This window comes from Culex quinquefasciatus, chromosome 2, assembly GCF_015732765.1.
Source record: "Culex quinquefasciatus strain JHB chromosome 2, VPISU_Cqui_1.0_pri_paternal, whole genome shotgun sequence".
In the NCBI taxonomy this organism is placed as follows: Eukaryota; Metazoa; Arthropoda; class Insecta; order Diptera; family Culicidae; genus Culex; species Culex quinquefasciatus.
The window spans coordinates 33,805,484-33,832,271 of record NC_051862.1 but is presented as its reverse complement, the minus strand read 5'-3'; the positions used below and the strand labels follow the sequence as shown (position 1 = coordinate 33,832,271).

The 26,788-nt window shown below is 30.7% G+C and overlaps 1 protein-coding gene across 5 annotated transcripts; it reads left to right on the top strand.

The window, feature by feature from the left end:
- Nucleotides 1–4,037: 4,037 nt before the first annotated feature.
- LOC6045026 (sodium-dependent nutrient amino acid transporter 1) lies at nt 4,038–26,609 on the top strand. 5 transcript variants are annotated; one of them, XM_038254677.1, is made up of 5 exons: nt 4,038–4,219; nt 23,728–24,416; nt 24,471–24,845; nt 24,901–25,544; nt 25,605–26,609. In XM_038254677.1, exons 2-5 carry the CDS (start codon nt 23,791–23,793, stop codon nt 25,850–25,852), a joined length of 1,893 nt encoding a protein of 630 aa, XP_038110605.1. In that variant the 5' UTR covers nt 4,038–4,219; nt 23,728–23,790; the 3' UTR covers nt 25,853–26,609. The 5 variants fall into 5 exon arrangements, with proteins under 5 accessions (XP_038110605.1, XP_038110604.1, XP_001862446.2 ...); XM_038254676.1 differs by having other exon boundaries at nt 23,670–24,416; XM_001862411.2 differs by having other exon boundaries at nt 4,038–4,239.
- Nucleotides 26,610–26,788: the final 179 nt, after the last annotated feature.

Sequence of the window (26,788 nt, the reverse complement as noted above, 5' to 3'; positions counted from 1 at the left end):
TAATTGCCTCTTTTAATGTCGAAAATCTCCATGCTATCTAGAAAATTCAACCTTAGTCGAGCTTCATGTACCAGCTTGCTAGTACGTTACGGTTTGTACTTACAACTCATCAAAAACGTTTTTTTTTTTCAACTCATAAGACCTTGAGAATGCAATCAAAAAGTATCATGAAGTAGACTGCACAAAAAACATCTCCTTCTTTCGCAAAACATTGCTTTTACATTATAACAATAAACTCGAGCTGAGGTAAGTTTCCACGGGCGAGCAAAAGACTTTCGAGTTTCCCTTGGGAGATTCTGAAGCAACAATGAACAACGTTCTACAATGATGAATGAAATAATAAATACACTTGCTTTACACTGTTGGTACTGGTTTGAGTTTTCTACCTTTGAAAAATTTAGAATTTTTTTTTAAATAATTTTAATTTTAGTTGGCTTTGAAATTTTCGGTGATGACATGCCTGAAGCTACGAAATAATTATTCAAATCTTATTTCTATTATTTCAAAAAAAAAAGTTAATATAAAATATGAAGCAGCGCGTTCACCAGCAAAAAAAAACTTGAGGAAAATGTGGTAGGTATGAGGTGGTTAAAAATATATGGAAAATCATTAAATGGGCTAGTCTTGTTTGTTTAAATTATATACTTTTCAAATCCTCCTTTCTTTTCACATATTTTGTTATAGTTTTGTACAGACCATCGTCTATAGCCAATTTTACGTTTAACATCAGTTTTTAACAAACTGTATCTAATACCAGCAGCAATCTAGCACTATACTTTCTTCGGGAAAGTTTTAGCAAATTTTCTCAATTTGAACGCTATTGTATCAGTTTTTCGATTGGTAGAAAAAATAAGCTTACAAGAATCAAACAACAAATGGGTTTTCCATTAAAATTCCCATACAAAATCAAAAATTATGACGGAAAGGCGAGTCTGTTCGGATTGCGCCTGAATTTTAGAAGGTTGTTTTATCGCTTGATTGTGGCTGTTTTGCAAATTAAGCCCGATTTTCAAAGTTCCCGAAATAAAATTCCAAGACACAGCATTCGAATCGATAAAAATCTATTTTTCTGAGTGTCACCTAATAAGTCTGTAATATTCAACTAACAACGCAAACTATTGGCCTGATTTTCAATGTTAAAAAATGAAACTTTTGTGAAATTTTCTATAAACTGGTTGAACTGTAACTGTTTAGAAGGTCTACAAATAGACGTTAGATTCTAATTTTCGTGAAATAAAAAAAAAAGATTTTTTCCACGGTCCCAGTTTTTTTTTCTAACATACTACTTTTTGAATATAGTCAGATTTTTCACAAAACTACGAATTTTTGAAAAAATACTCAAATAATTTTTTTTCACGATATGAGTATCAAATGATCCGAATTTTTTTTATACATTTCGAATGTAAGAACAACATTTTTTGAAAATACTTTATAAATTCACAAAACTACGTACTTTCGAAAAAATACTCAAATTTTCAATTTTTAATATGGGTATCAAATGATTGGGATTTTTTCATACATTTCAAATAAGGCATCATTTTTTTAAATACTAACAACTTTCAAAAAACTACATATTTTCGTGAAATAAAAAAAAGATTTTTTCCACGGTCCCAGTTTTTTTCAAACATACTACTTTTTGAATATAGTCAGATTTTTCACAAAACTACGAAGTTTTGAAAAAATACTCAAATTTTTTTTTTCACAATATAAGTATCAAATGATCAGAATTTTTTTTATACATTTCGAATGTAAGAACAACATTTTTTCAAAATACTTAATAAATTCACAAAACTATGTACTTTCGAAAAAATACTCAAATTTTCAATTTTTAATATGGGTATCAAATGATTGGGATTTTTTCATACATTCCGAATAAAGCATCATTATTTTTAATACTAAAAACTTTCAAAAAACTACATATTTTCGAAAAAAAAACACTCAAAATTTCAGTTTATTTATAAAATGGATATCAAACGATCGGGATTTTTTCAAACATTTCGAAACTTGTTACACAATTTTCACAAAACAACATATTTTCAAAAAAAAAAAACACTCAAAGTTTCAGTTGATACAATTTGGTTATCAAATGATCAAGATATTTTAAGAAATTTCAAAAGCAATATTTTTTTTAAGTACTCAAAATTTTCACAAAGCTTTGTATTTACTATAAAAATATTCAAAATTTTAATGTTTCAAAAAAAATTGAAATATTAAATAAAAACCTATCGTTTTTTACCCAACTGAAATTTTGAGTGTTTTTTTAAACACGTAGTTTTGTGAAAATTTGGATTTTTTTCAAAAAAAAATTTTTTATTACATTCGAAATGTATGAAAATCCTAATCATTTGATACCAATATTGTAAAACTTGAAATTTTGAGTATTTTTTCGAAATGACGTAGTTTTGTAAAAATTTCCAGTATTTAAAAAGAATGTATGACATTTGACATGTATGATAAAACCACGATCATTTAATAGAGTAAAAAATAATGCATTTTCTAAATACAGGAAATTTTTTGTATTTTTGTGAAAATTTTCATGTACAGTTATCCCACATATTCGGAAAACCAACAAATTCAGAAAACTTTTGTGCTTTTTTCAGGACCTTTATTTGGTCATTCTCTTGCTATTTCACTAGTAAAAATAATATTTTTTGAGCACAAAACTTCATTGCAAGACTATTTTATCCATAGCAGCAAAACACTGCCTCCAAGTTGCCTGTTCCATAATTGTGGGATGTTATTGTGCCTCCCACAATTGTGGAACACCTAAATTTAATTGATTATTTCACAAAAAAGTTATCATACCATGTTTAAAACATCACTAAGCCTAAGTTTTATTGGTTTCAAAGTGTGAAGTCATTTTCTTTTTGTAAAAAAATATGTACTCCTGGAGAGAAATAAAAGGGTGTTTACATCGTAAGAAAAATGTGTTCCGAATTTGTGGATTTCAAGGGTCAATGTTTTTCTTTAAAAACTTGATATAAAACGTAAAAATGTACAGCCGGTCTACACATCAATCGAAAGATCGCAAGAAAAGCTTTCACATGAAGGTTAAAGCAAATCATTCAATTATCGATTTTCTATGATTTTTTGAACATTGGCAGATCTGTAAACTGTTCCGAATATGAGGGATGACTGTAACTATAATTACAATGGATAGCTTCCATCATCCCGATTCGAAAACACTATAATTTTTTGATGTTTGCATGGCAAATGTCTCCCATATAGCCAAACTCCCTTAAGCTCTGTGCTTCAGTTATGCACGCCTCGGTTTTGCATCCCCCATATGCGGTGCTAAACCGAGGCATGACTGTAGCAAAATAGTTTGTTTGGACATGAGGAATAGACAGACAAATTATCTTCGAAATTTAAAAAAAAAACTAAAAAAGTAATATGAAAAGCTTTTATTAACTGTTACTGAAGTCCACCGGTTGAAGGGATTGTTGACAAATATTGCATAAAATTCACAATGTTTCAAATTTAAACCCCTCGCGCAAAGCTCTCACCACCACAGCAGGTAAGTACCTTTCGTTGCATCGAAGCTTTGTTATTCTCTCTGATGTTGCATTCTACGTCCGTACGTTCAACAAACCACAAGGAGCTTTCAGGCTGGACGATTTAATGTGTAAGCTGACCAGCACCTTTTACACACACACACACATAACACATCAGCTTGTAACTGGAGGGATTAAAAACTCCCAACCTCCCACCTCGTGGCTACGTTCTATTGTTGATGTGTAACGGAAGCCGGTGGCGGTGTGGTGTTTTGTCTATTTTAAGATTTAGACAGATTTTCTTAGATATTTTTTGTTTTTAATTTACAACTGGTTTTGAAACTGTCAAAAGTTTTTAATATTATCATTCAATAAATATTGAATTATATTCAAACAAATCTAATACAGATGTACCCCAAAAGCTGTAAAAGCTTGCCATCCGTTGCTGTTGCGGCGAGACAAACCACACTCTCGACGTGGGGTGTCACATCACAGCTCAGCTGTGGGGTGGTCGGTGCCGACCTAGACCTGCAGTGCCTGTGTATACAGTGATTCAGTTTTGTAATGCCGGTCGATCGGCCAAGGTGGTGAAGCTGCTGTTGCTGAACTGTCGGTGGAGTACCCACTGCATGGAGTGTCGTCGACGAGAGCCCAGTTTCGGAACAGAGGACGTGCGCGTTTTGGGCGGTTGAGTGTGCATTTTGAGCTCTGAACTACGGATTTTGGTAAAGGATACAGTTTGCAGGTATAGTTGAAGCTAGTTTGTGAATCGCCTGCGACGTGATAAGCTAGCTGGACTTGTTGTTTGAAGTTTACCGGAACTATTACTTCAAGTTTGCGAAGAACAGGTGATGTTGATGCATGGAACGAATCGTTGAATTCAGTTGGAGTGATGGTGAGGGCTCCGAATTAGATTTGCAAGATCAATTTATATTTTTAATGAAGCCATATTAATTCGAGGCATCCAAAATACAGCCTGCTGCAGAATATCCAAAGTACATGACGAGTGTCTGGGAAATAAGTCAAGTGTTTGTCAAATATTTACCAACCTTTCTAGATCCAGAGGTTAATGTACCAAATGTGATAAAAATAATAAAACAATAAATTAAGTATTTGACTTGAGAAACCACTTCTCATTTGTTGCATTCCGGACAGAACTTTACAGCGAAATTACTTAAACGCTCTACAAAGTTGTCTTTAAACTGCAGCAATATAAGCTAGTATCTTAATTGTTAGCCCACGGTGGATACAAATTTATAGCCGGGGGTTACCACGTGACAAATAAAAAACGCACACGTTGCACTATTGATGTCTCGCTCCCCCCTAGACAGTGTCCCCTTCAATCAATCTGCCCATCAGATAGCATAATTTGATATGCTTATGTTGTTGCAGCATTGCCCTTCTTTCACGTCGCCCACCACCGAAGTTACTGCGGCGGTTCCTGCTTTCAAGTTAACGGTGAATTGAGTTTCCTTGAACTTTGTGGAATTTTCCTTTATTTTGTGTTACTTTGGGTTAATTTACTCTGCTTTGGTGGCGTTGTGCGTAAGGAGGATCAAATTTCGTCTCTTCAGCGGGGAAGGGGAAGCAGGGTTGTTGTACCTCATTTGGTATTTAGTAGAATAAAGGAAATTTATATAAATTAACAAAAAAATATGAATTTTAATTTCACTAAGGGCAGTTCTCCATAAAACCTGCAAATGGATTTTATTTGGATTTGTTTAATTGACTGAAGCTTTTTACATGAATAAGACTGCTTCAAAAATGAATGGTTCATAATTGTGGGATGTTGCTGTATCCCCTAAAATTTTGGAGCACCTGGATTTAATTGATAATTTCATTTTCATACAAATCATAAAAGCATAACATAGCTTGAATTTCATTTGGTCCTTCGCTTGAAGTAATTGTTTTGTAAACAAAAATAGGTTCTTGGAAAAAACCAAAGTTATTTTTTCCAAAAACTTGAAAAAATACGTTTAAATTTGTTGGTCGTCTACAAATCAATCAACAAATCACCAGAAAAACTTTTAAATATAAAAAAGGCAAATTTTGGGATTCAATTATCGATTTTATATGCTTTTGTACCTTCTGACTCGACTTCTAAGGCAAAACTAAGTAATTGTGCCCATTTTGAGCCAAATCGGCTAAGGTTTAAAAGTTGCTGTAGATCGTTAAGTTGGTGAAAAACAATCTTTTCATACAAAAAAAAAACGTCTTCTCTGAATCGCTTTGCAATTTTCGACAATGTTCATAAAATTTTACATGATAATCATACACTTTATTCGACACATTTTACGCCAAAATTTGATATTATTCCCTTCCTCCGATTTTTTTTGCAATTTTCTCATACAAACATCAACAACCAATAGCGACCCTTTAACCTTAATCGATTTGGATCAAAATTGGCACAGTTACTTATTATTTTCATAAAGAATCGAACCAGGCTTTATCTCTTGAGATTTTATAAAATTTTAATGTTTCTTGTCACTCCTAATGGACACTCTAAAAATATTAATTCCAAATGGCTAAACAAATTCTCTTCAATTTTCCATTCAAGACTTTCATAATCGTACAAATAGTTGACAACATAGAGCTAGGTGATTGGGATTTCTCAGAGGTTTATTTTTAAACATCCAATATCGAAGCATATTCTGATATTCCATGAGTAGAAAATTTATAAATGCTTTTTTTGTATTTTTTCATATTTCGAGGTTTTAAAAAAAGAGAATTTTTTAGGCAACTTGAAAAAAAAAAATCAGTCCAAATTAGAGCGTCAAATTTCCCGGGGTTTCAAATTTCAAAATTCAAATTTCAATTTCCCAGGAAATCCCGGGAATTCCCGGGAAATATGAAATTTATTGAAAATTTTTCTGATCTTGACTGTGATTATTATTTTTCAAAAAAATTGTATAGGACAACGACTTGAATGGTTAAAATGAGCGTGAAGATAAATGTATAGCTTGACTGCATGTAAAAAATCATACAACAACAAGTAAATGTATTTTGTTATAAGCTCAAATCGTACAATGGATCAAAAAATGATCTCAGGTATTTTTGATTGAGAAGCATTTTTTATCAAAGCGTTTGGAAAGCAAGTAAAATGAATCCATACTCCACAATCAAAAAATTTCTTTAAAACTTGCCTTTGTGATCAGTTTAAGAGAGTGTGGTTTGAGTTGTGGTTAAATTAGAAATGAAAACAAATATTAATAATAATATGCAGAAATTATGTTTATTATCACACATAACTTTTCTATAACAAGTCAAACTAGTTTCAACTTTTGGAAAACATTTTTGCTTTTCCATAAAAATATAACTTTTTGTGTTATATGTACTTCATACAACAAAATTTTGACAAATTTTTAAAGCTAAACTTTTTAAAAACCGATGGCATTTTTTGGCCATCTCTCAACGTAGTTGTTGAATATTTCTAAATGGTTCCAGACTTTGATTGGTTTTTTTTCATAGCACATAAACATGATTTTAATTATAGAATAAGTGAACCGCAATTCACAATCAGTCTCCTTTTTTTTCATTCACACTAGCGCTCCAGAATTCTTTTACTTCAAATTGTAATTTCTAGCACAAACCCATTTGAGATATTTAATAATACCAATTCAATTTTCATCTCGTTTGATCATGGTAAACAAAAATGTTAAAAGAAAACTTTTTGAAATCCTTTTTAAAATGAAATAACACCAATTATTTTTTAAAAAGCCCAACTAAATTTTAAAAGTTTATTTTTGTTTGGCTAGATCTATTTCCAGATGCTTCAGAAATAAATATTATCAAAAAAACTCGTGATATAAAATGTTCAGATCATTGGATTAATTCTATAAAAACTGACGAATAAGTTGAAATGAACAACATTATGTTGAGTTTTTTCATTTATTTTTTCACAGCATTTTCAAAAAAAATGTTCCAAAAGGTTAAGAAAATGTTAACTTCTGCTTAAATTTTGGAAATATTATTTAACGGGAAATCCCAGGAATTCCCGGGACGGGAAATTGGACGCTCTAGTCCAAACTCGGTTATCCGGAGCCTCGATTATCCGAAGATTCGATTATCCGAAGTTCGATTATTCGAAGGTTTGACGGAATTTTGGATAATCGAATCACGAATAAAATTTTTACATTCGTTTTTTTCATGTATTTAACATCAAATTGAGTTGCCTATTAAATAATAGGAGTATTTTTTCAATACATATATCGTATTGGCTGCCATATTGGACTTAAAAATTCTAAAGCACTTTAGCATAGTTCAGCGCAAGCCCAACAATAAACACATAACACATTTTTTTTGAAAATACTCAAAATTCTCACAAAGCTACGTATTTTCGAAAAACTACAACAAATTTCAGTTTTTTACAATATGTTTTTGTGGAATACTCAAAATTATTTTCAAAAATACGTAGTTTTGTGAATATTTTAAGTATTTCACAAAAATATTATTACTATCGGAATGTATGAAAACAAAAAATCGGATCAAATATCCATATTGTAAAAAACTGAAATTTGTATTACTTTTTCAAATACACGTAGTATTGTTAAAATGTTGAGTTTTTTTTACTAAATTTTTGTTATAACCTTCGAAATACTTGAAAAAATTCCGATCATTTGACTTCCATATTGTAAAACACTGACAATTTTAGTTTTTATTTCGAAAATACGTGGCTTTGTAATTTTTTAAGTATTTTCAAAAATTTGTGTTATACATTTTGAAATGTATGAAAAATCCCTTATCATTTGATAGCTACATTGCAAAAACGTAGTTTTGTGAATGTTTTAAGACTTAAAAAATGTTTCAATTTTCAAAATGTAAAAAACTGAAATTTTGAGTAATTTTGTGAAAATTTTGAGTATTTTTTCAATATTTTAGTTGTAACTTACGAATCATTTGACACCCATATTGTAAAACACTGACATTTTGACAATTAATTTCGAAAATACGTGGTTTTGTGAAATTTTTGAGTATTTTCAAAAATGTGTTTTATAATTTTTGAAATGTATGAAAAAATCTCGATCATTTTAAAATGTTACTCTCGACTTTTTTAAAGAAAATATATGAAATCAACAAATATCAATAATATAGATATACGACGTTTTTATTAGAACAAAATATTTGAAAAACAGATTGAAAGTTGATTAACAAAAAATCTTGTAAATCTGATGGTATCTAAAACCCTGTCAGAATAGCTCTAATTTAAAGAACTCCCGACGTTTGAAGAGCGATGATCCTTTTTTTCCTACTGGCTTGACATTCTCGGTGTTACTTCTCACGACGCCCTGTCTGAGCGCCTAAATTGCATCTAAATCGTGCTAATCTCCGTCATTCGATCCCCTAAACAACACTTAAGCCGATCATATCAAACACTTTTTTGCTGTTGCTGCACCAAGATTAACAATATCGAAAGTGACGTGACCAACATCATCTTCTGGTTGCCTAAACGGGTAACATTAACCAAATTTTGAAACGTCGGTCGGTAGAAGAACTCGTTGTAAGGATTCCTCATGTTGCCGGTTCAAACCAGAAGTGGACGGACGTTTGCCCGCAGACAAATTGTTTCCACTGCAATGACCGCGCCTCCGATTAGTGGCTGACCTGTCAGAACCCTCAAGTCCGGCACCGTCCGACGGAAAATGAGGCAGAACCAATTTTCGAAGGACCTAGGGAAATTTGATCCTTTTTGGAGGGGGAGGGGGCAGGAGGACAATTCACCTTCGCCGGTGGTTTTTTGTCGGTTAAACGGTCCTGAGGTTGGCGTTGGTCGGGATCCTTAACCCGACCGTGGTCAATCTTGGATCAGTCTTGGCGAACCCGCGGTGCCGATCGGATCGAACCCGCCCGAAATTGAGTTTAACTGGTCGCAAATTGTCGGAAGTCTTTGTCGATTGTCGACGACCCGGTGCATAACTCTCAGCATAGAAATTGGATTAAGTTGGAGAATCTGGTTGCAAGTAGTGAGTGTCTTTGATGTTCGACCATATTGTAGAATAGCTTTGCATGGCTTCCGAGAACAGCCGGGAAAATATTGCTTTGAAGATGCAGTGTGAGGGTGGTGCAGTCTATGATCTAATAGTAGTGAGCATGTTGATTAGGGACGGCTGTTGATCAAAGTGAGGAATGTGGAAAATATGCATTCATCGTTCAAACTGGAATTTCGTCCCGGGATACTTTGCATTTGCATATAGCGCAGCATATCTACAGTGTAATTTAAACAGATAAGTAGGAGTGACAAATTGCAATCAAAGTTTTGAAAGTACACTAAAAATTAATATCCCCGGCATTCAGAAACGACCAATCTACAGACATCTGTTGTCAGCTTCTCACCATGTGTACCCTGTTGTAGGTCAGAAATCTATTTACGACATGATGAGCAATAATGTACTTATATGTTTTTTTTGCATGAAGTTATTAAAATTAAAAAGCATTAAAACAAAACTTTTTTAGGGGAAGGTGGGGCAAGACGACCATATGGGGCAAGAGGAACAATCGCTCGTACGGCCGTAATTTTTACAATTTAGATTATTTTCAGTATGAGGAATTGTTGCTAGCAGTGCAATTAGCTGATTCTACTACCACATAACCGCCAAAACGACGTAAGATTGAATGAAGTTTTTTTCAAAACCTTTGTTTTCTTACAATATTTGGAAAGTACAAAATAAGGCTTAGGGTTCGTTTTAAGGCTCATTTTATCAAAATGCTATTTTTACTAGATCAGTAGTGTCCCTACCAATGACTTGCACCTATTATAAAGTATGATTTAACTTTTGGCTATTTTTCTTGAGAGCTTTTAAAAAATCACGTTCAGGTGGGGCAAGTGTACCATAAGGATTTTTAGTATGGAAAAAATACGAATTGCTGCAACAACATATTTTATTGTAAAATAAATACATAAAAATATTTGGGTAATTCTCTACCAACTCACACGAAATCGGGAAAAGTTGCCCCGACCCCTCTTCGATTTGCGTGAAACTTTGTCCTAAGGGGTAACTTTTGTCCCTGATCACGATTCCGAGGTCCGTTTTTTTGATATCTCGTGACGGAGGGGCGGTACGACCCCTTCCATTTTTGAACATGCGACAAAAGAGGTGTTTTTCAATAATTTGCAGCCTGAAACGGTGACGAGATAGAAATTTGGTGTCAAAGGGACTTTTATGTAAAATTAGACGCCCAATTTGATGGCGTACTCAGAATTCCGAAAAAACGTATTTTTCATCGAAAAAAAAAACACTAAAAACTTTTTAAAAATTCTTCCATTTTCCGTTACTCGTAACGTACTTTTTCGTAAAATCACGATAACTCGTGAAGTTTATAAGCAAACCCCTTATATCAAAATTTTTTTAATTGTCTGCTCTACAACTTTGTGGAACATTGTTACACTCTAAAAAATAACCCTGCAAAGTTAGAAAAACACGAAATTTTAAAATGTTTTTTTCGATGAAAAATACGTTTATTAGGAATTCTGAGTACGCCATCAAATTGGGCGTCTAATTTTACATAAAAGTCCCTTTGACACCAAATTTCTATCTCATCACCGTTTCAGGCTGCAAATTATTGAAAAATACTTCTTTTTTCGCATGTTCAAAAATGGAAGGGGTCGTACCGCCCCTCCGTCACGAGATATCAAAAAACGGACCTCGGAATCGTGATCAGGGACAAAAGTTACCCCTTAGGACAAAGTTTCACGAAAATCGAAGAGGGGTCGGGGCAACTGCTGTGTGAGTTGGCGGAGAATTACCCAATTAAAAACTGATAAAAAATTGTAAAAAAAAATTGTTCATAAAAAATAAAGTGATACTATGAAAATTCACTATTTATCATCAAAGTAGTTATTTTTTCGTAAAAACGATCAAATTTTTGGTAAAATATTGTTATTTAAATTAAAAAAGAAAGAAACGTTTCAAATACATTCTAATCTGATGTTTCAAAGTGATAGCAGTTCACTTGTTAGAAAATTATCATGTTGTTTCTTGCATTGTTCCTCTTGCCCCAACGGGTTGATCGTCTTGCCCCACTAGTTGAGTAGAACGTACGGAAAATCAAAAAATTTAAAATCGTTTTTCAACATTGAAAAACAGGATTTTTTCAAAATTTGTTCTATCAAAGTCTTAGTCAAGACCTGAAATAAGATGATTCTAAAAAATCCGACAGATTTTTTAACGTTATTAATGGGCTTTAACGAGCATTTACTTAGCTTGTTACACTTGCCCCACTTTCCCCTAACTGTTTTTGAAATGTAAAATTTAGTTAATGTTTTAAAAAATGATACTAAAAAAGCAGAATACAAATTTTGTTAAACATATTTAAAGGTGCACAGCAACGAAGGAAGTTGTTGTCTTCTTATTCAAAAATTAACAAACTTACGGACCCAATCCTGAAATTGCTTAGTAGGCAGTACTTTAAGGGATGAATAAAAAAATATATCGATAGTTCCCGTAGTTTCAAAAATACTAAAATATCTGTAACAAAAATCTTGGTGCAAAAGCTCTGGTTAATGTGCACCGTTAAATAAAGATGTTTAATTTCTCTTGAATTCCATAAAAAAGTAACCTAGCCAAATTTTCACCAAGTTTTAAGCTTGTATTTTTTTATGTTGCATAAAATTAAGGTCTCAGGTTTAGTTATTTTTCTTGTGGTTGGACACAGAATTTACACCAAAGCGAACCTTTTGCTGCAAAAAGACATATGAAATTTATTAGTAATTTTATACAAAATTCTTAATTTCAGCTATAAACTGATGAAAGGAACGTAAATAAATGTAATTATAATGAGAAATGAAGAAGTATCAACAATGCTACTTACCAAGCTTGCCTGATTTTACAACTACTTTTGAGCAGTTCTTTCAGATTTCGGTCATTCGTTCTTTTTTGTATTTTTTAATCCGACTGAAACTTTTTTGGTGCCTACGGTATGCCCAAAGAAGCCATTTTGCCTCATTAGTTTGTCCATATAATTTTCCATACAAATTTGGCAGCTGGCCATACAAAAATGATGTATGAAAATTCAAAAATCTGTATCTTTTGAAGGAAGAAATTCGAAAAATATATTTTAAATTTTTTTAAACCAAGACTAACATTTAAAAAGGGCCAAATATTCAATATTACGCCCTTTTAAAATGTTAGTCATGGTTTAAAAATTTTGAAAATATTTTTTTCGAAAAGATCGGAAAATTTCACGAATGTTTCATAGTTTAACAATGAAAATCGGACCATTAGTTGCTGAGATATCGACATTAGAAAATGGTGTGTTGTTTGGGTGGGACTTGGAAAACATCAATTTTCCTGTTTTTAAACCTTTGCATGGCAATATCTCAGCAACGAAGGGTCGTATCAACAATGTCTAAAAATGCAAAATATAGAAAATTTTCTCAGCTTTTCAAAAATATTTGTTTCAAAGGTGGGCAAACATGTGCACTATTTAAAAAAAATGAAAAACTGCGACTATTTTCAAAAAAGTCACCTAAAAATGGTTATGACTTGAAAACGGTGCACTTTATAAAAATTTCACTGAAGTATTTTTTGATTGCAAATTTGATTTTACATCGAAAAATGAAGTTGAAAAATTTTTGCGACCAATTTTTCGATTTTTTGAAAAAATCTGTATTGATTCAAAAAATCATAACTCGCTCAAAGATTTTTTGCACAACCTGAAAATTTCTGAAAAGTTGGCATTTGATGTCCTCTAGAACATATCAAAAAATTAAAAGAAATAAAAATAGTGTTTTTTTTTGCAAAACAAGTTTTAGTGACAAAAAGTTAAATAAAAAATCACCAAAAAATTTTTTACCGTGTATAATTTTTATTTCAGTGTAGTCCATATCCATACCTACATTTTGCCGAAGACACCAAATCGATCAAAAAAATCCTTCAAAAGATACAGATTTTTGAATTTTCATACATCATTTTTGTATGGCCAGCTGCCAAATTTGTATGGAAAATTATACGGACAAACTAATGATGCAAAATGGCTTCTTTGGACATACCGAAGGCACCAAAAAAGTTGAAGTTGGATTAAAAAATACAAAAATTAAAATTTTAGAAAAAAAACCGATTTCGCTGAGAACTGTTCTTTTGGCAACACACTTTCATTGCATTTGATTCAATTTATTCAACGTACTCAAATTCCTGAAAACAATATTTTGAGTTTTACTTACCAGTTTATTGAGCAGTCTTCATTAAACAGCATTTTCAAAATATTGATATCTTTTTTTGTGTCAATAAATTTTATTTTTTGGACATTTACCATAATCGAATTTTTATTTTGATATGTTGTGTACGCGTTTCCAAGTATTGTCGTGCAAGAGTTCACCCGCCTCTCCCTTCCACTGCCCTTCCCTTTCCTTCAAACATTGTCATGAAGTCCCCTCGCATCAGAGGTCCTCATTGCGAATGTCCTCGTCTTGCTCTTCATAGTTTATCACCTGCAAAGAAATCATCAACAAACTTGCTCACCAATTGCACTTCCACAGTTGCAACAGTGTTCACTTTGATTTCCCACTTCAACATTAGCCAAATAGTAAGATGTTTACCTTTCACATCCTCTCACTTCAATTGAGGTGAAAAGTCATCGATTGTGATTGGACACTCAATAATATTTTAACCGAATGAATGTACATGGAAAAGAAAATCTGAATAACTATAAATAAAAAAAAATCCTCTCACTTCACAATTTATAATACAAACTCAACAAATCGACCGCGCTCGTTCGAATCCTGCCTTCAAATGACAGACGTAAACAAACTCAAGTTCGTCTTTTACATATTTAGCCAATTATTAATTTTATTCAACCAACAAAATTTTTGATTTTCCTAAAACCAAAGCTAACAGTCGAGCACATTCATTTGAGTTCGAGAAATCTGTTAGCTTTTCGCCTTTGGCATTTTCAACAAACAGGTTATTTAATTAATACTGAATTTTGGTTAATTTAACTGAATATTGTTAATTACAAGTACGTTTTTGTTGAAATTTACGAAAGTAAAATCTACAATTTTAATTGTTAAAATTTCTGGGCCCAGTCCCTTCGTGTAGAAGGCATATGACATTTTCTGATATGTTTCCATCTTGGAATAAATCATCTTTAAAAATTATTGTTTCCAATGGAATGTTTACCTGGTATGTTAAGAGTGAACAAATATTTCTATTTTTTTCAAAATATTCACGTGTTTTTTTTATTTGACCGTTGGGGTGGTCTTTTCCAAGTAAAAACGGTTAGATTATATAAACTTCTTCAGGAGTTTGGAAGAGTACTTGAAGAGAATTTTATCCTACCGCGGTCCAAACTGCTATGCTGTAGCTATCTTGAAGAGCTCTTGTAGAACTCCTGGGAAAAATGTTACTTGGGTAATTATTTATTTTGGAAGAAGATAAATTGTTTTTTTAATGTCGCCTCTACACAGCAAAAAAAACTGTGTAAAATCGCATGCAAAATCATGCACATCACCTTTGTGAGAAGAAGCATGTAATATTCTATGAGAAAATGTGTAAACAAAAAGCTTGTACCGAAGAAAAAAAAATCAGGTCTGCTCACCCCAAAAATAACATCAATCTGGTGAATGTCATATTCAGATTACCAAATCCAAGCCCCAACCCTCTCGGCTATCTCGTCGATACGGATCAATGCCAATGTAACAGTAGGTTTTCCGTACTCCGTATATTGTGTTAACTGCATACGATGTATGGGAAACCTACAGCTACATCGGTGGAGATCCAACTTTAAACATAGCGGCGAGATAGCCGAGAGGGTTGGGGCGCGGTAATCTGAATATGACATTCGCCGGTTTGATGTTATTTTTGGGGTGAGCAGACCTGATTTTTTTCTTCGGTACATGCTTTTCGTGTACACGTTTTCTCATACAATATTACATGCTTTTTCTCACAAAGGTGATGTGCATGCTTTTGCAAGCGATTTTACCATTGGATTTTTTGCTGTGTATTCACACGGATAGAAATCCTGTCCGGGAAATCGACAACATTGTTGTCGATTTGCTCTAAAATTCGTTTCGTAATGTTGTCGACCAGTCGTCCGGTAACATTTGCATTGAAATCGACAACAATGTTCTCGATTCTGAAGCGTGACGATTGGGTACGCCTGGCTCAAAACAAAAAGCATGCAGCCATCCCAAACGAAGGGTGGCGGTTTAATCGGTTTTTGAATTGACCGTTGGTTTTGGTTTTTGAATTGACCGTTGGATATTTCTTTTGGTTGAGTAAAACAGTTGATTCGTTTTTTTTTATTTATTGAGGCAAAAAATACATCATTAATTAACAAACTAATCTTTGTGTGAGTGTGTGTGTGTGTGTGTGTGTGTGTGTGTGTGTGTGTGTTTGTTTGGAATATGGGAATACAAGAAATTAGTGTTTTTACAATCAGGAAACATGGGGATCTGGGGATTGAAGAATGTGGAGTTTTTGGGAATATGGGATTTTCTGAATCTGGGAAACCCGAATCAAAATTAGGGAATTTGTGATTTTAGGAACTTGGTATCATGTTATTTTAGAAATTTGGGAATATCGAAATAAGAAAATTTAGGAATTCAAGAACCTGATAATGTGAGAATGGGAATTTAGGAATTTATGAATTTAGGAATTTAGGAATTTAGGAATTTAGGAATTAAGGAATTAGGAATTTAGGAATTTAGGAATTAAGGAATTTAGGAATTTGAATTTGGGATCTTGGGAATTGAAGAATTTGGGGATTTGTGAATTTGGGGATTTGGGAATTTAGGAATTTGAGAATTTATAAATTTAGGAATTTGGGAATTTGGCGATTTGGGAATTTGGGAATTTGAGGATTTGGGAATTTGTGAATTTGGGAATTTGGGGATTTGGGAATTTAGGAATTTGAGGATTTAGGAATTTGGAAATTTGGAATTTGAGGAATTTAAAATTAAGGAATTTGAGAATTTAGGAATTTGAGAATTTAGGAATTAGGAATTTGAGAATTTAGGAATTAGGAATTTGGGAATTTAAGAATTTGATAATTTTGGAATTTGGGAATTTAAGAATTTGGGAATTTGGGAAAATGTGAATTTGTGAATTTGGGATTTTAAGAATTTGGGAATTTAGAAATTTGAGAATTTGGGATTTAAAATTGAGAATTTGGGATTTGAGAATTTAGAAATTTGAATTTAGAATTTGGGAATTTGAATTTGAATTGAAATTTGGGAACTTGGAATTAGTGAATTTGTTAATTTGGGAATTTGGGAATTTAAGTATTTGGGAATTTGAGAATTTGGGAATTTGGGAATTTGGGGATTTGAGAATTTGGGAATTGGGAATTAAGAAATTAGAAATTCAGGAATTTGGAATTTAGGAATTAAGGAATTTAAAAATTTAGGAATTTAGGAATTTAGGAATTCAGGAATTTAGGAATTTAGGAACATAGGAAATAGAGAATTTGAGAATGTAAGAATTTGGGAATTGGGGAATTTTGGAATTTGAGAATTAAGGAATTTGAGAATTAAGGAATTTGAGAATTAAGGAATTTGTGAATTTGGGATTTTGGGAATTTGAGAATTTGAAAATTCGAGAATTTGGGAATTTAGGAATTTAAGAATTTAGAAATTCAAGAAATTAGGAATTTAGGAATTCAGGAATTGAGGAATTTAGGAATTTAAGAATTTAGGAATTCAGGAATTTAGGAATTTGGGAATTTGGGAATTAAAGAATTTGGGATTTTGTGAATTTGGGAGTTTGGGAATTTAAGAATTTGGAAAATTGGGAATCTGTTAATTTGGGAATTTGGAATTTTGAAATTTGAGAATTTGGGAATTAGGAATTTAGGAATTTGGGAATTTGTGAATTTGTGAATTTTGAATTTGTGAATTCGGGATTAAGTAATTGAAGAATTTTGGAATTTGAATTTAAGAAATTGGGAATTTGAGAATTTGAGAATTTAAGAATTAAGAAATTTGGGAATTTGGGAATTAAGGAATTTGAAAATTTAGGAATTTGGAATTCAGGAATTTGGGAATTTGGGAATTTAGGAATTTGGGAATTGGGGAATTTGGGGATTTGTTAATTTTGGAATTTGGAAATTTAAGAATTTGTGAATTTGGGAATTTAAAAATTTGGGAATTTGGGAATTTGGAAATCTGGGAATTTAAGAATTTGGGAATTTGAAAATTTGGGAATTGGGGAATTTGGGAATTAGTGAATTTGTTAATTTGGGAAGTTGGGAATTTGGGAATTTGTGAATTTGTGAATTTGGGAATTCAGGAATTTAAGGATTTTTGAATTTGGTAATTTGGGAATTTAATAAATTGGGAATTTGGGAATTTGAGAATTTAAGTATTTGAGAATTTAGGAATTAAGAAATTTGTGAATTTGGGAATTTAGGAATTTGAGAATTAAGGAATTCAGGAATTTGGTGATTGGGGAATTTGGGGTTTCAGGAATTTGGTAATGGGGAATTTTGGAATCAGGGGAATGTAGAGATTGTTAATTTTGGAATTTGGGAATTTAAGAATTTGTTAATTTGGGAATTTGTTAATTTGGAAATTTGGGAATTTGGAAATCTGGGAATTGAAGAATTTTGGAATTTAAGAATTTGGGAATTTAGAATTTAGGAATTTAGGAATTTAGGAATTTAGGAATTTAGGAATTTAGGAATTTAGGAATTTCGGAATTTAGGAATTTAGGAATTTGGGAATTCTGGAGTTTGGGTATTTTTAATTTTAGAATTTCAGAATTTCAGAATTTTAGAATTTTAGAATTTTAGAATTTTAGAATTTTAGAATTTTAAATTTTAGAATTTTAGAATTTTAGAATTTTAAAATTTTAGAATTTTAAATTTTAGAATTTTAGAATTTTAAATTTTAAATTTTAAATTTTAGAATTTTAAATTTTAGAATTTTAAATTTTAAATTTTAGAATTTTAAATTTTAGAATTTTAAATTTTAAATTTTAGAATTTTAGAATTTTAGAATTTTAAATTTTAGAATTTTAAATTTTAGAATTTTAGAATTTTAGAATTTTAGAAATTTTAGAATTTTAGAATTTTAGAATTTTAAATTTTAAATTTTAAATTTTAAATTTTAGAATTTTAGAATTTTAAATTTTAGAATTTTAAATTTTAAATTTTAGAATTTTAGAATTTTAGAATTTTAGAATTTTAGAAATTTTAAATTTTAAATTTTAGAATTTTAGAATTTTAGAATTTTAGAATTTTAGAATTTTAGAATTTTAGAATTTTAGAATTTTAGAATTTTAGAATTTTAAATTTTAGAATTTTAAATTTTAAATTTTAAATTTTAAATTTTAGAATTTTAGAATTTTAAATTTTAAATTTTAGAATTTTAGAATTTTAAATTTTAAATTTTAGATTTTAGAATTTTAGAATTTTAGAATTTTAAATTTTAGAATTTTAGAATTTTAGAATTTTAAATTTTAGAATTTTAGAATTTTAAATTTTAGAATTTTAAATTTTAGAATTTTAGAATTTTAGAATTTTAAATTTTAGAATTTTAATAAAATTATTTTAGAATTTTAAATTTTAGAATTTTAAATTTTAGAATTTTAGAATTTTAGAATTTTAGAATTTTAAATTTTAAATTTTAAATTTTAGAATTTTAAATTTTAGAATTTTAGATTTTAGAATTTTAGAATTTTAGAATTTTAAATTTTAAATTTTAGAATTTTAGAATTTTAGAATTTTAGAATATTAGAATTTTAGAATTTTAGAATTTAAGAATTTAAAATTTTAGAATTTTAAATTTTTAATTTAAGAATTTTAAATTTTAGAATTTTAGAATTTTAAATTTCAGAATTTTAGAATTTTAAATTTTAGAATTTTAGAATTTTAGATTTTAAATTTTAGAATTTTAAATTTTAAATTTTAAATTTTAGAATTTTAAATTTCAGAATTTCAGAATTTTAGAATTTTAGAATTTTAGAATTTTAGAATTTTAAATTTTAGAATTTTAAATTTTAGATTTTTAAATTTTAAATTTTAGAATTTTAAATTTTAAATTTTAGAATTTTAAATTTTAAATTTTAAATTTTAGAATTTTAGAATTTTAGAATTTTAGAATTTTAAATTTTAAATTTTAAATTTTAAATTTTAAATTTTAAATTTTAGAATTTTAGAATTTTAAATTTTAGAATTTTAGAATTTTAAATTTTAGAATTTTAGAATTTAGAATTTTAAATTTTAGAATTTTAAATTTTAGAATTTTAGAATTTTAAATTTTAAATTTTAGAATTTTAGAATTTTAGAATTTTAGAATTTTAAATTTTAAATTTTAAATTTTAAATTTTAGAATTTTAGAATTTTAAATTTTAGAATTTTAAATTTTAGAATTTTAAATTTTAAATTTTAAATTTTAGAATTTTAAATTTTAGAATTTTAAATTTTAAATTTTAAATTTTAGAATTTTAAATTTTAAATTTTAAATTTTAAATTTTAGAATTTTAAATTTTAAATTTTAAATTTTAGAATTTTAAATTTTAGAATTTTAGAATTTTAGAATTTTAGAATTTTAGAATTTTAAATTTTAAATTTTAGAATTTTAAATTTTAGAATTTTAAATTTTAGAATTTTAAAATTTAAATTTTAGAAATTTAGAATTTTAAATTTTAAAATAGAATTTTAGAAATTTAGAATTTAGAAATTTAGAAATTTAGAAATTTAGAAATTTAAATTTTAAATTTTAAATTTTAGAATTTTAGAATTTTAGAATTTTAAATTTTAGAATTTTAAATTTTAAATTTTAGAATTTTAAATTTTAAATTTTAAATTTTAAATTTTAAATTTTAGAATTTTAAATTTTAAATTTTAAATTTTAGAATTTTAAATTTTAGAATTTTAAATTTTAAATTTTAAATTTTAAATTTTAAATTTTAAATTTTAAATTTTAAATTTTAGAATTTTAGAATTTTAAATTTTAGAATTTTAGAATTTTAGAATTTTAAATTTTAGAATTTTAAATTTTAAATTTTAAATTTTAGAATTTTAGAATTTTAAATTTTAGAATTTTAAATTTTAGAATTTTAGAATTTTAGAATTTTAAATTTTAGAATTTTAAATTTTAAATTTTAAATTTTAAATTTTAGAATTTTAGAATTTTAGAATTTTAAATTTTAGAATTTTAGAATTTTAAATTTTAGAATTTTAGAATTTTAAATTTTAAATTTTAAATTTTAGAATTTTAAATTTTAGAAATTTAGAATTTTAGAAATTAAGAATTTTAGAAATTTAGAATTTTAGAAATTTAGAATTTTAAATTTTAAATTTTAAATTTTAAATTTTAGAATTTTAGAATTTTAGAATTTTAAATTTTAGAATTTTAGAATTTTAAATTTTAGAATTTTAAATTTTAGAATTTTAAATTTTAGAATTTTAGAATTTTAAATTTTAAATTTTAGATTTTAGAATTTTAAATTTTAGAATTTTAAATTTTAAATTTTAGAATTTTAAATTTTAGAATCTTAGAATTTTAGAATTTTAAATTTTAAATTTTAGAATTTTAGATTTTAGAATTTTAGAATTTTAGAATTTTAGAATTTTAAATTTTAAATTTTAGAATTTTAAATTTTAGAATTTTAGAATTTTAAATTTTAAATTTTAGAATTTTAGAATTTTAGAATTTTAATAAAATTATTTTAAATTTTAGATTTTAGAATTTTAAATTTTAGAATATTAAATTTTAGAATTTTAGAATTTAAGAATTTAAAATTTTAGAATTTTGAATTTAAAAATTTTAAATTTTAGATTTTAGAATTTTAGAATTTTAGATCTTTAGAATTTTAGAATTTTAGAATTTTAGAATTTCAGAATTTTAAATTTTAGAATTTTAGAATTTTAGAATTTTAGAATTTTAGAATTTTAGAATTTTAGAATTTTAAATTTTAGAATTTTAAATTTTAGAATTTTAAATTTTAGAATTTTAAATTTTAAATTTTAAATTTTAGAATTTTAGAATTTTAGAATTTTAGAATTTTAGAATTTTAAATTTTAAATTTTAAATTTTAAATTTTAGATTTTAGAATTTTAGAATTTTAAATTTTAGAATTTTAGAATTTTAAATTTTAGATTTTAAATTTTAGAATTTTAGAATTTTAAATTTTAAATTTTAAATTTTAGAATTTTAGAATTTTAAATTTTAGAATTTTAAATTTTAGAATTTTAAATTTTAGAATTTTAGAATTTTAGAATTTTAGAATTTTAAATTTTAAATTTTAGAATTTTAGAATTTTAAATTTAGAATTTTAGAATTTTAGAATTTTAGAATTTTAGAATTTTAGAATTTTAGAATTTTAGAATTTTAGAATTTTAGAATTTTAGAATTTTAGAATTTTAGAATTTTTAAATTTTAGAATTTTAGAATTTTAGAATTTTAGAATTTTAAATTTTAGAATTTTAGAATTTTAAATTTTAGAATTTTAGAATTTTAGATTTTAGAATTTTAAATTTTAGAATTTTAGAATTTTAAATTTTAGAATTTTAAATTTTAAATTTTAGAATTTTAAATTTTAGAATTTTAGAATTTTAAATTTTAAATTTTAGAATTTTAGAATTTTAGAATTTTAGAATTTTAGAATTTTAGAATTTTAGAATTTTAAATTTTAAATTTTAGAATTTTAGAATTTTATAATTTTATAATTTTATAATTTTATAATTTTATAATTTTATAATTTTATAATTTTATAATTTTATAATTTTATAATTTTATAATTTTATAATTTTATAATTTTATAATTTTATAATTTTATAATTTTATAATTTATAATTTTATAATTTTATAATTTTATAATTTTATAATTTTATAATTTTATAATTTTATAATTTTATAATTTTATAATTTTATAATTTTATAATTTTATAATTTTATAATTTTATAATTTTATAATTTTAGAATTTTAGAATTTTAGAATTTTAGAATTTTAGAATTTTAGAATTTTTAGGAGGAGGAGGAGGAGGAGGAGGAGGAGGAGGAGGAGGAGGAGGAGGAGGAGGAGGAGGAGGAGGAGGAGGAGGAGGAGGAGGAGGAGGAGGAGGAGGCGCTCGCAGCTTGGTTTGTTTTGTCCCCGTCGCCTGTTCAAATCTCGTTGCTTTCGACGGTGGCAGTCTGTTCTTTGTCACTTCGAAAAATCATTCCGTGGTACGCCTTCTCAAGGATGCCCCTGGGCAATGGTCAGATTCGTGGTCGAAGGCATCTGGAAAAAGGCAGCGTCGCTATTGAGGGAAAAGGATGATTAAATTGTGAGATTTTAGGAAGCTAGAATCTTCAAACTTACCACACTTTTTGGAAACACGATTTAACGGTATTGGACGCTCCTCGTGGTGCGAGGTCCGAATCCGTCCTCTTTTGATTCCGCAGTCCGTGTCCACTTTGCCTTAAGAGTGAGCTTACTAGGGGCCGGGCTCCGCGGAACTCCGCCGCTAGCTTCGGCACCGACATTGCCCGGGCAGTGCAGGTACCTTCACCACCGGTTCCAAAGCGCACCTCGTTTTGGCCAACACTCGAAAAAACAAAACATAAACAAACTGTCGCAGGTTGGGAATTCGGTTGCGGTTTTGGTTGCGTTTGACAGTTGTTACGATCGAAAAAAATTGAGGAAAGCGAGGGGCGCTTTCGAAAACAAAATGTTTCGAAAGTGATGAAAATGTTGTCGTTTTTGAAAACATTTGAAACGAAATCGAAAACAAACGATGTTATCGATTTCAACACAATTTGGTTTCGGTATTGCGGACCGGATTTCTATCCGTGCATTTTAACCGATTTAACTTCTTTTGAATACAAATGAATTATTACTATTTGAACTTTTAAGTGAAAATAGTACACAATAAAAAAACTGTGTGAATTTAGATAGTGTAATTTTGGAAGGTTGAATATTACCTATCTTATTATGTAATATTACCTTAATTTAGACTGAAAAGTGACATTACACAAGAAGAGTAGTAAAATTACACATTTTCGGAGGTAAAATTACACACATTCACAGAAAATTGATGAAAATATGTGTGAATTAACTTGTACATCACCACAAGCTGTCCTTCCAAATTTCTAGCCTAATTGATTACGCTTTCCTGAATGCGAGACCATCATGATTGATTATATTGCTTATTGAAGTGAACTTTTCCAGCAAGTCCCGCTTATCACATTCGGTGAAACTGCCGTTTTGCCATAGTATAACTTTCCCGTATTAGCAAAATATTTCCCCAATTTATTAGCTATCGCGCACCCGACATCATAAAATTGTAATTAGCGAACCCTGCTGCTTCCCCGTAGTGTACTCCCAGACATTGTAGTGCTCGGTAGCTTTAGCTTGCTTTGCCAGTTCGCAAACCCAGAATGGCCACCTCAAACCCCGCTTTCATCCCGGATGGAACTCCGGACGACTTCGACCCGGAAACCTGCCCCAAGAAGCTTCCACTAACCGGCGTGGGTTTCCCGCCAAAGCCACCCGATTACAGCCCGACTGCAACGATGACCACGGAGAAGAAGCAACCCCCGCGGGACAAGTGGGGCAAGGATATTGAGTTCCTGTTGTCGTGTATCGCCCTGTCGGTGGGGCTGGGGAACGTGTGGAGGTTTCCGTTTACGGCGCTGGAAAACGGGGGTGGAGCGTTCGTGATTCCGTACCTGATCGTGCTGCTGTTGGTTGGAAGGCCGATTTACTACCTGGAGATGCTGATTGGGCAGTTCTCGAGCAGGGGTTGTATTGATGTGTACGATGCTTCACCGGCAATGCGCGGGATCGGGTATGGGCAGACGTACTCGACGTTCATCGTGATGACGTATTACGCCTCGTTGATGGGTGTTACGATGCGGTACCTGGTGGCGTCGTTCGGGGATCCGCTGCCGTGGAGCGAGTGCAAGGATAGCTGGAATGCCACTTGTATCGATTCGAGGTTGGCGGTGAACATGGTTGAAGGGGATAATGCTACGAAGGTGTCCTCAGCGGAGCTGTACTTTGTGTGGGTAGTTTGAGGATCGATCCTTTTGAAACACTAAGGAGTTTGTTTTTTTAGCAATGATGTTCTCAAAGAAGCTGATTCAATCGATGACGGTATCGGCAGCCCGGATTGGCGTCTAGTTTTGTGTCTTCTGATTCCCTGGACATGTATCTGCCTAACGCTGGTCAAAGGGATCAAGAGCTCGGGGAAGGTCGCTTACTTCCTGGCGATCTTTCCGTACGTGGTGATGCTGGTGCTGCTGATTCGAGCGTGTACCCTCGAAGGTGCCGGCGCTGGTATGCTGTACTTCATCAAGCCCCAGTGGGATCGGATCTTCGAGGCCAAGGTGTGGTACGCTGCCGTAACGCAGGTGTTCTTCTCGTTGACTGTGTGCTTCGGCAACGTGATCATGTACTCGTCGTACAACCGGTTTTCGAACAATGTGTACAGGTTTGTGAGATGGCTTTATTAGAAGATCCTTCTTATAACGTGTGATTGCTTCCAGGGACGTCACCATCGTATCGATCATGGATACCTGCACCTCAATGCTAGCCGGGTTGATCGTGTTCGGCGTCATTGGTCATCTAGCGCACGTCACGGATGCTCCAGATCTGAGCAAGGTGGTTCGCGGAGGTGCCGGACTCGCGTTCATCACCTATCCGGACGCGATCGCCAAGTTCCAGTTCTGGCCGCAGTTCTTCGCGGTAGCTTTCTTCTTGATGCTGTTTGTGCTTGGGATTGGAAGCAACGTCGGAATGGCCACGACTATCATGACCGTTGTTCGGGATCGATTCCCTCATTTGAAGCCATCGTTGGTGGCGTTTGTGATCGCGATCATCGGATTTGGCATCGGGATCATCTACACGACTCCTGGCGGTCAGTACCTGTTGGACTTTTTGGACTTTTACGGCGCATCGTTCGTGGCGTTGGTGCTGGCCGTTTTCGAGATGATTACATTCGCGTGGATCTACGGGGTAGGACGAATCTGTCGGGATATCGAGTTCATGCTGGGTATTCAGACGGGATTGTACTGGAGGATCTGCTGGGGCTTCGTGACTCCAGTCATGCTTGCAGCCATCCTAATATACCACGTGGCAACGTACAAAGCACTGACCTTCAACGGTTACGTCTACACGAACGGGATGTACGGTTAGTTCAACAATTACATCAATCCTCAAAGCTCTTTCAACAACTAACATTTTCAAACAGCCTTCGGATGGTGCGTGTTCGCCGCGGGAGTCCTGCAACTACCGGCGTGGGCGCTTTATGCCGTGCTGAAGCGAAAGGAAGCCACCTGGCAGGATCGGATAGCGAGCTGCTTCAAGCCAACCCACGACTGGGGGCCCGAGGATCCCGAGCTGAACGCCAAGTATCACGAGTCGGTGTACAAGTACGAGCAGACGCTGCCGGCGGGGCGGAGCTTGGGACGGAAAATGATCGATAATGTGTTTCATTAACGGGCGTTGCCTTGAGTTTGGGAGACTTGCCAATGACTTTAAAACAATTTCTGATTATGACTAGACAAGAAGATGAATCTTTGTGCCTTTTGGTTAGCTAAACCACAGTATTGAAGAGATTTTCGTAAGATATAGTTATTTTAAGAATGAAAAACCATTAAATTAACTCTAACTGAATTGTAACTCTAAATAAACATTCAAAATCTATAGCGTTTTAAAACTTTTCCTCATCAATGTAGATCATCATTTGGCACGGTACCTCCATTCAGCGACCACGGCCATAAAATGTCGAATGTTTCAAGATAAGTTCACATTTTTACGGTTGTGAAACGTACAGCTTTAATTGCAGGTCATTTCGAACTCAGTATTGGGCAGGATTGAACCGGTTTTTATCACTCATCGTCACTGCTCTTTGACTTTTAAAGTTCAGGTGTGTTGTTTTAAAAATAAATTTAATAAAAGCTTTGACGTAATCCTGAAGGATACAAAACACAGTTTTGACAGCTCTGGGATGTTCTAGGTTATCCAACATATCGTTTCTAGGTCATCCGAAAATTAGATTTTTGGTCATTTGAAATTTGCTTAAAAGTTTTTACAAATAACTAGACACTAGCCTAGGATCACATCCTTAGAATTTCAGTGTGTTAGGAAAAGTATTGAATGACTCTTTGGAGTTAATACCTGTGAGTCTACCGCTGTAACAAGCAAGACTACATTAGTTCTCAACGAAGATTCCCAAATAAAGTACTTATCAATACGAGGCGGTTTTTATTGCGAACTTCAAACCCCATACCGGCCCAAATTCAGGGAATAATTAACTTCCCTCCATCGATTGCAATCGTTTCAGGTAAGCTATTGTCGTCAATCCGGGATTGATTTGCTTGGTCACTTCATCCCACAGACAATTCAGCTTTCCCCAGCTTTCTCAACCAACTT

Bases quoted from the DNA above. Each gene is read 5' to 3' on its own strand.
- LOC6045026 (XM_038254677.1), top strand. From the start codon at position 23,791: ATGGCCACCTCAAACCCCGCTTTCATCCCGGATGGAACTCCGGACGAC. The intron at 24,417-24,470 runs GTGGGTAGTTTG...TTGTTTTTTTAG, and splicing joins TCAGCGGAGCTGTACTTTGT to CAATGATGTTCTCAAAGAAG. The intron at 24,846-24,900 runs GTTTGTGAGATG...GATTGCTTCCAG, and splicing joins TTTTCGAACAATGTGTACAG to GGACGTCACCATCGTATCGA.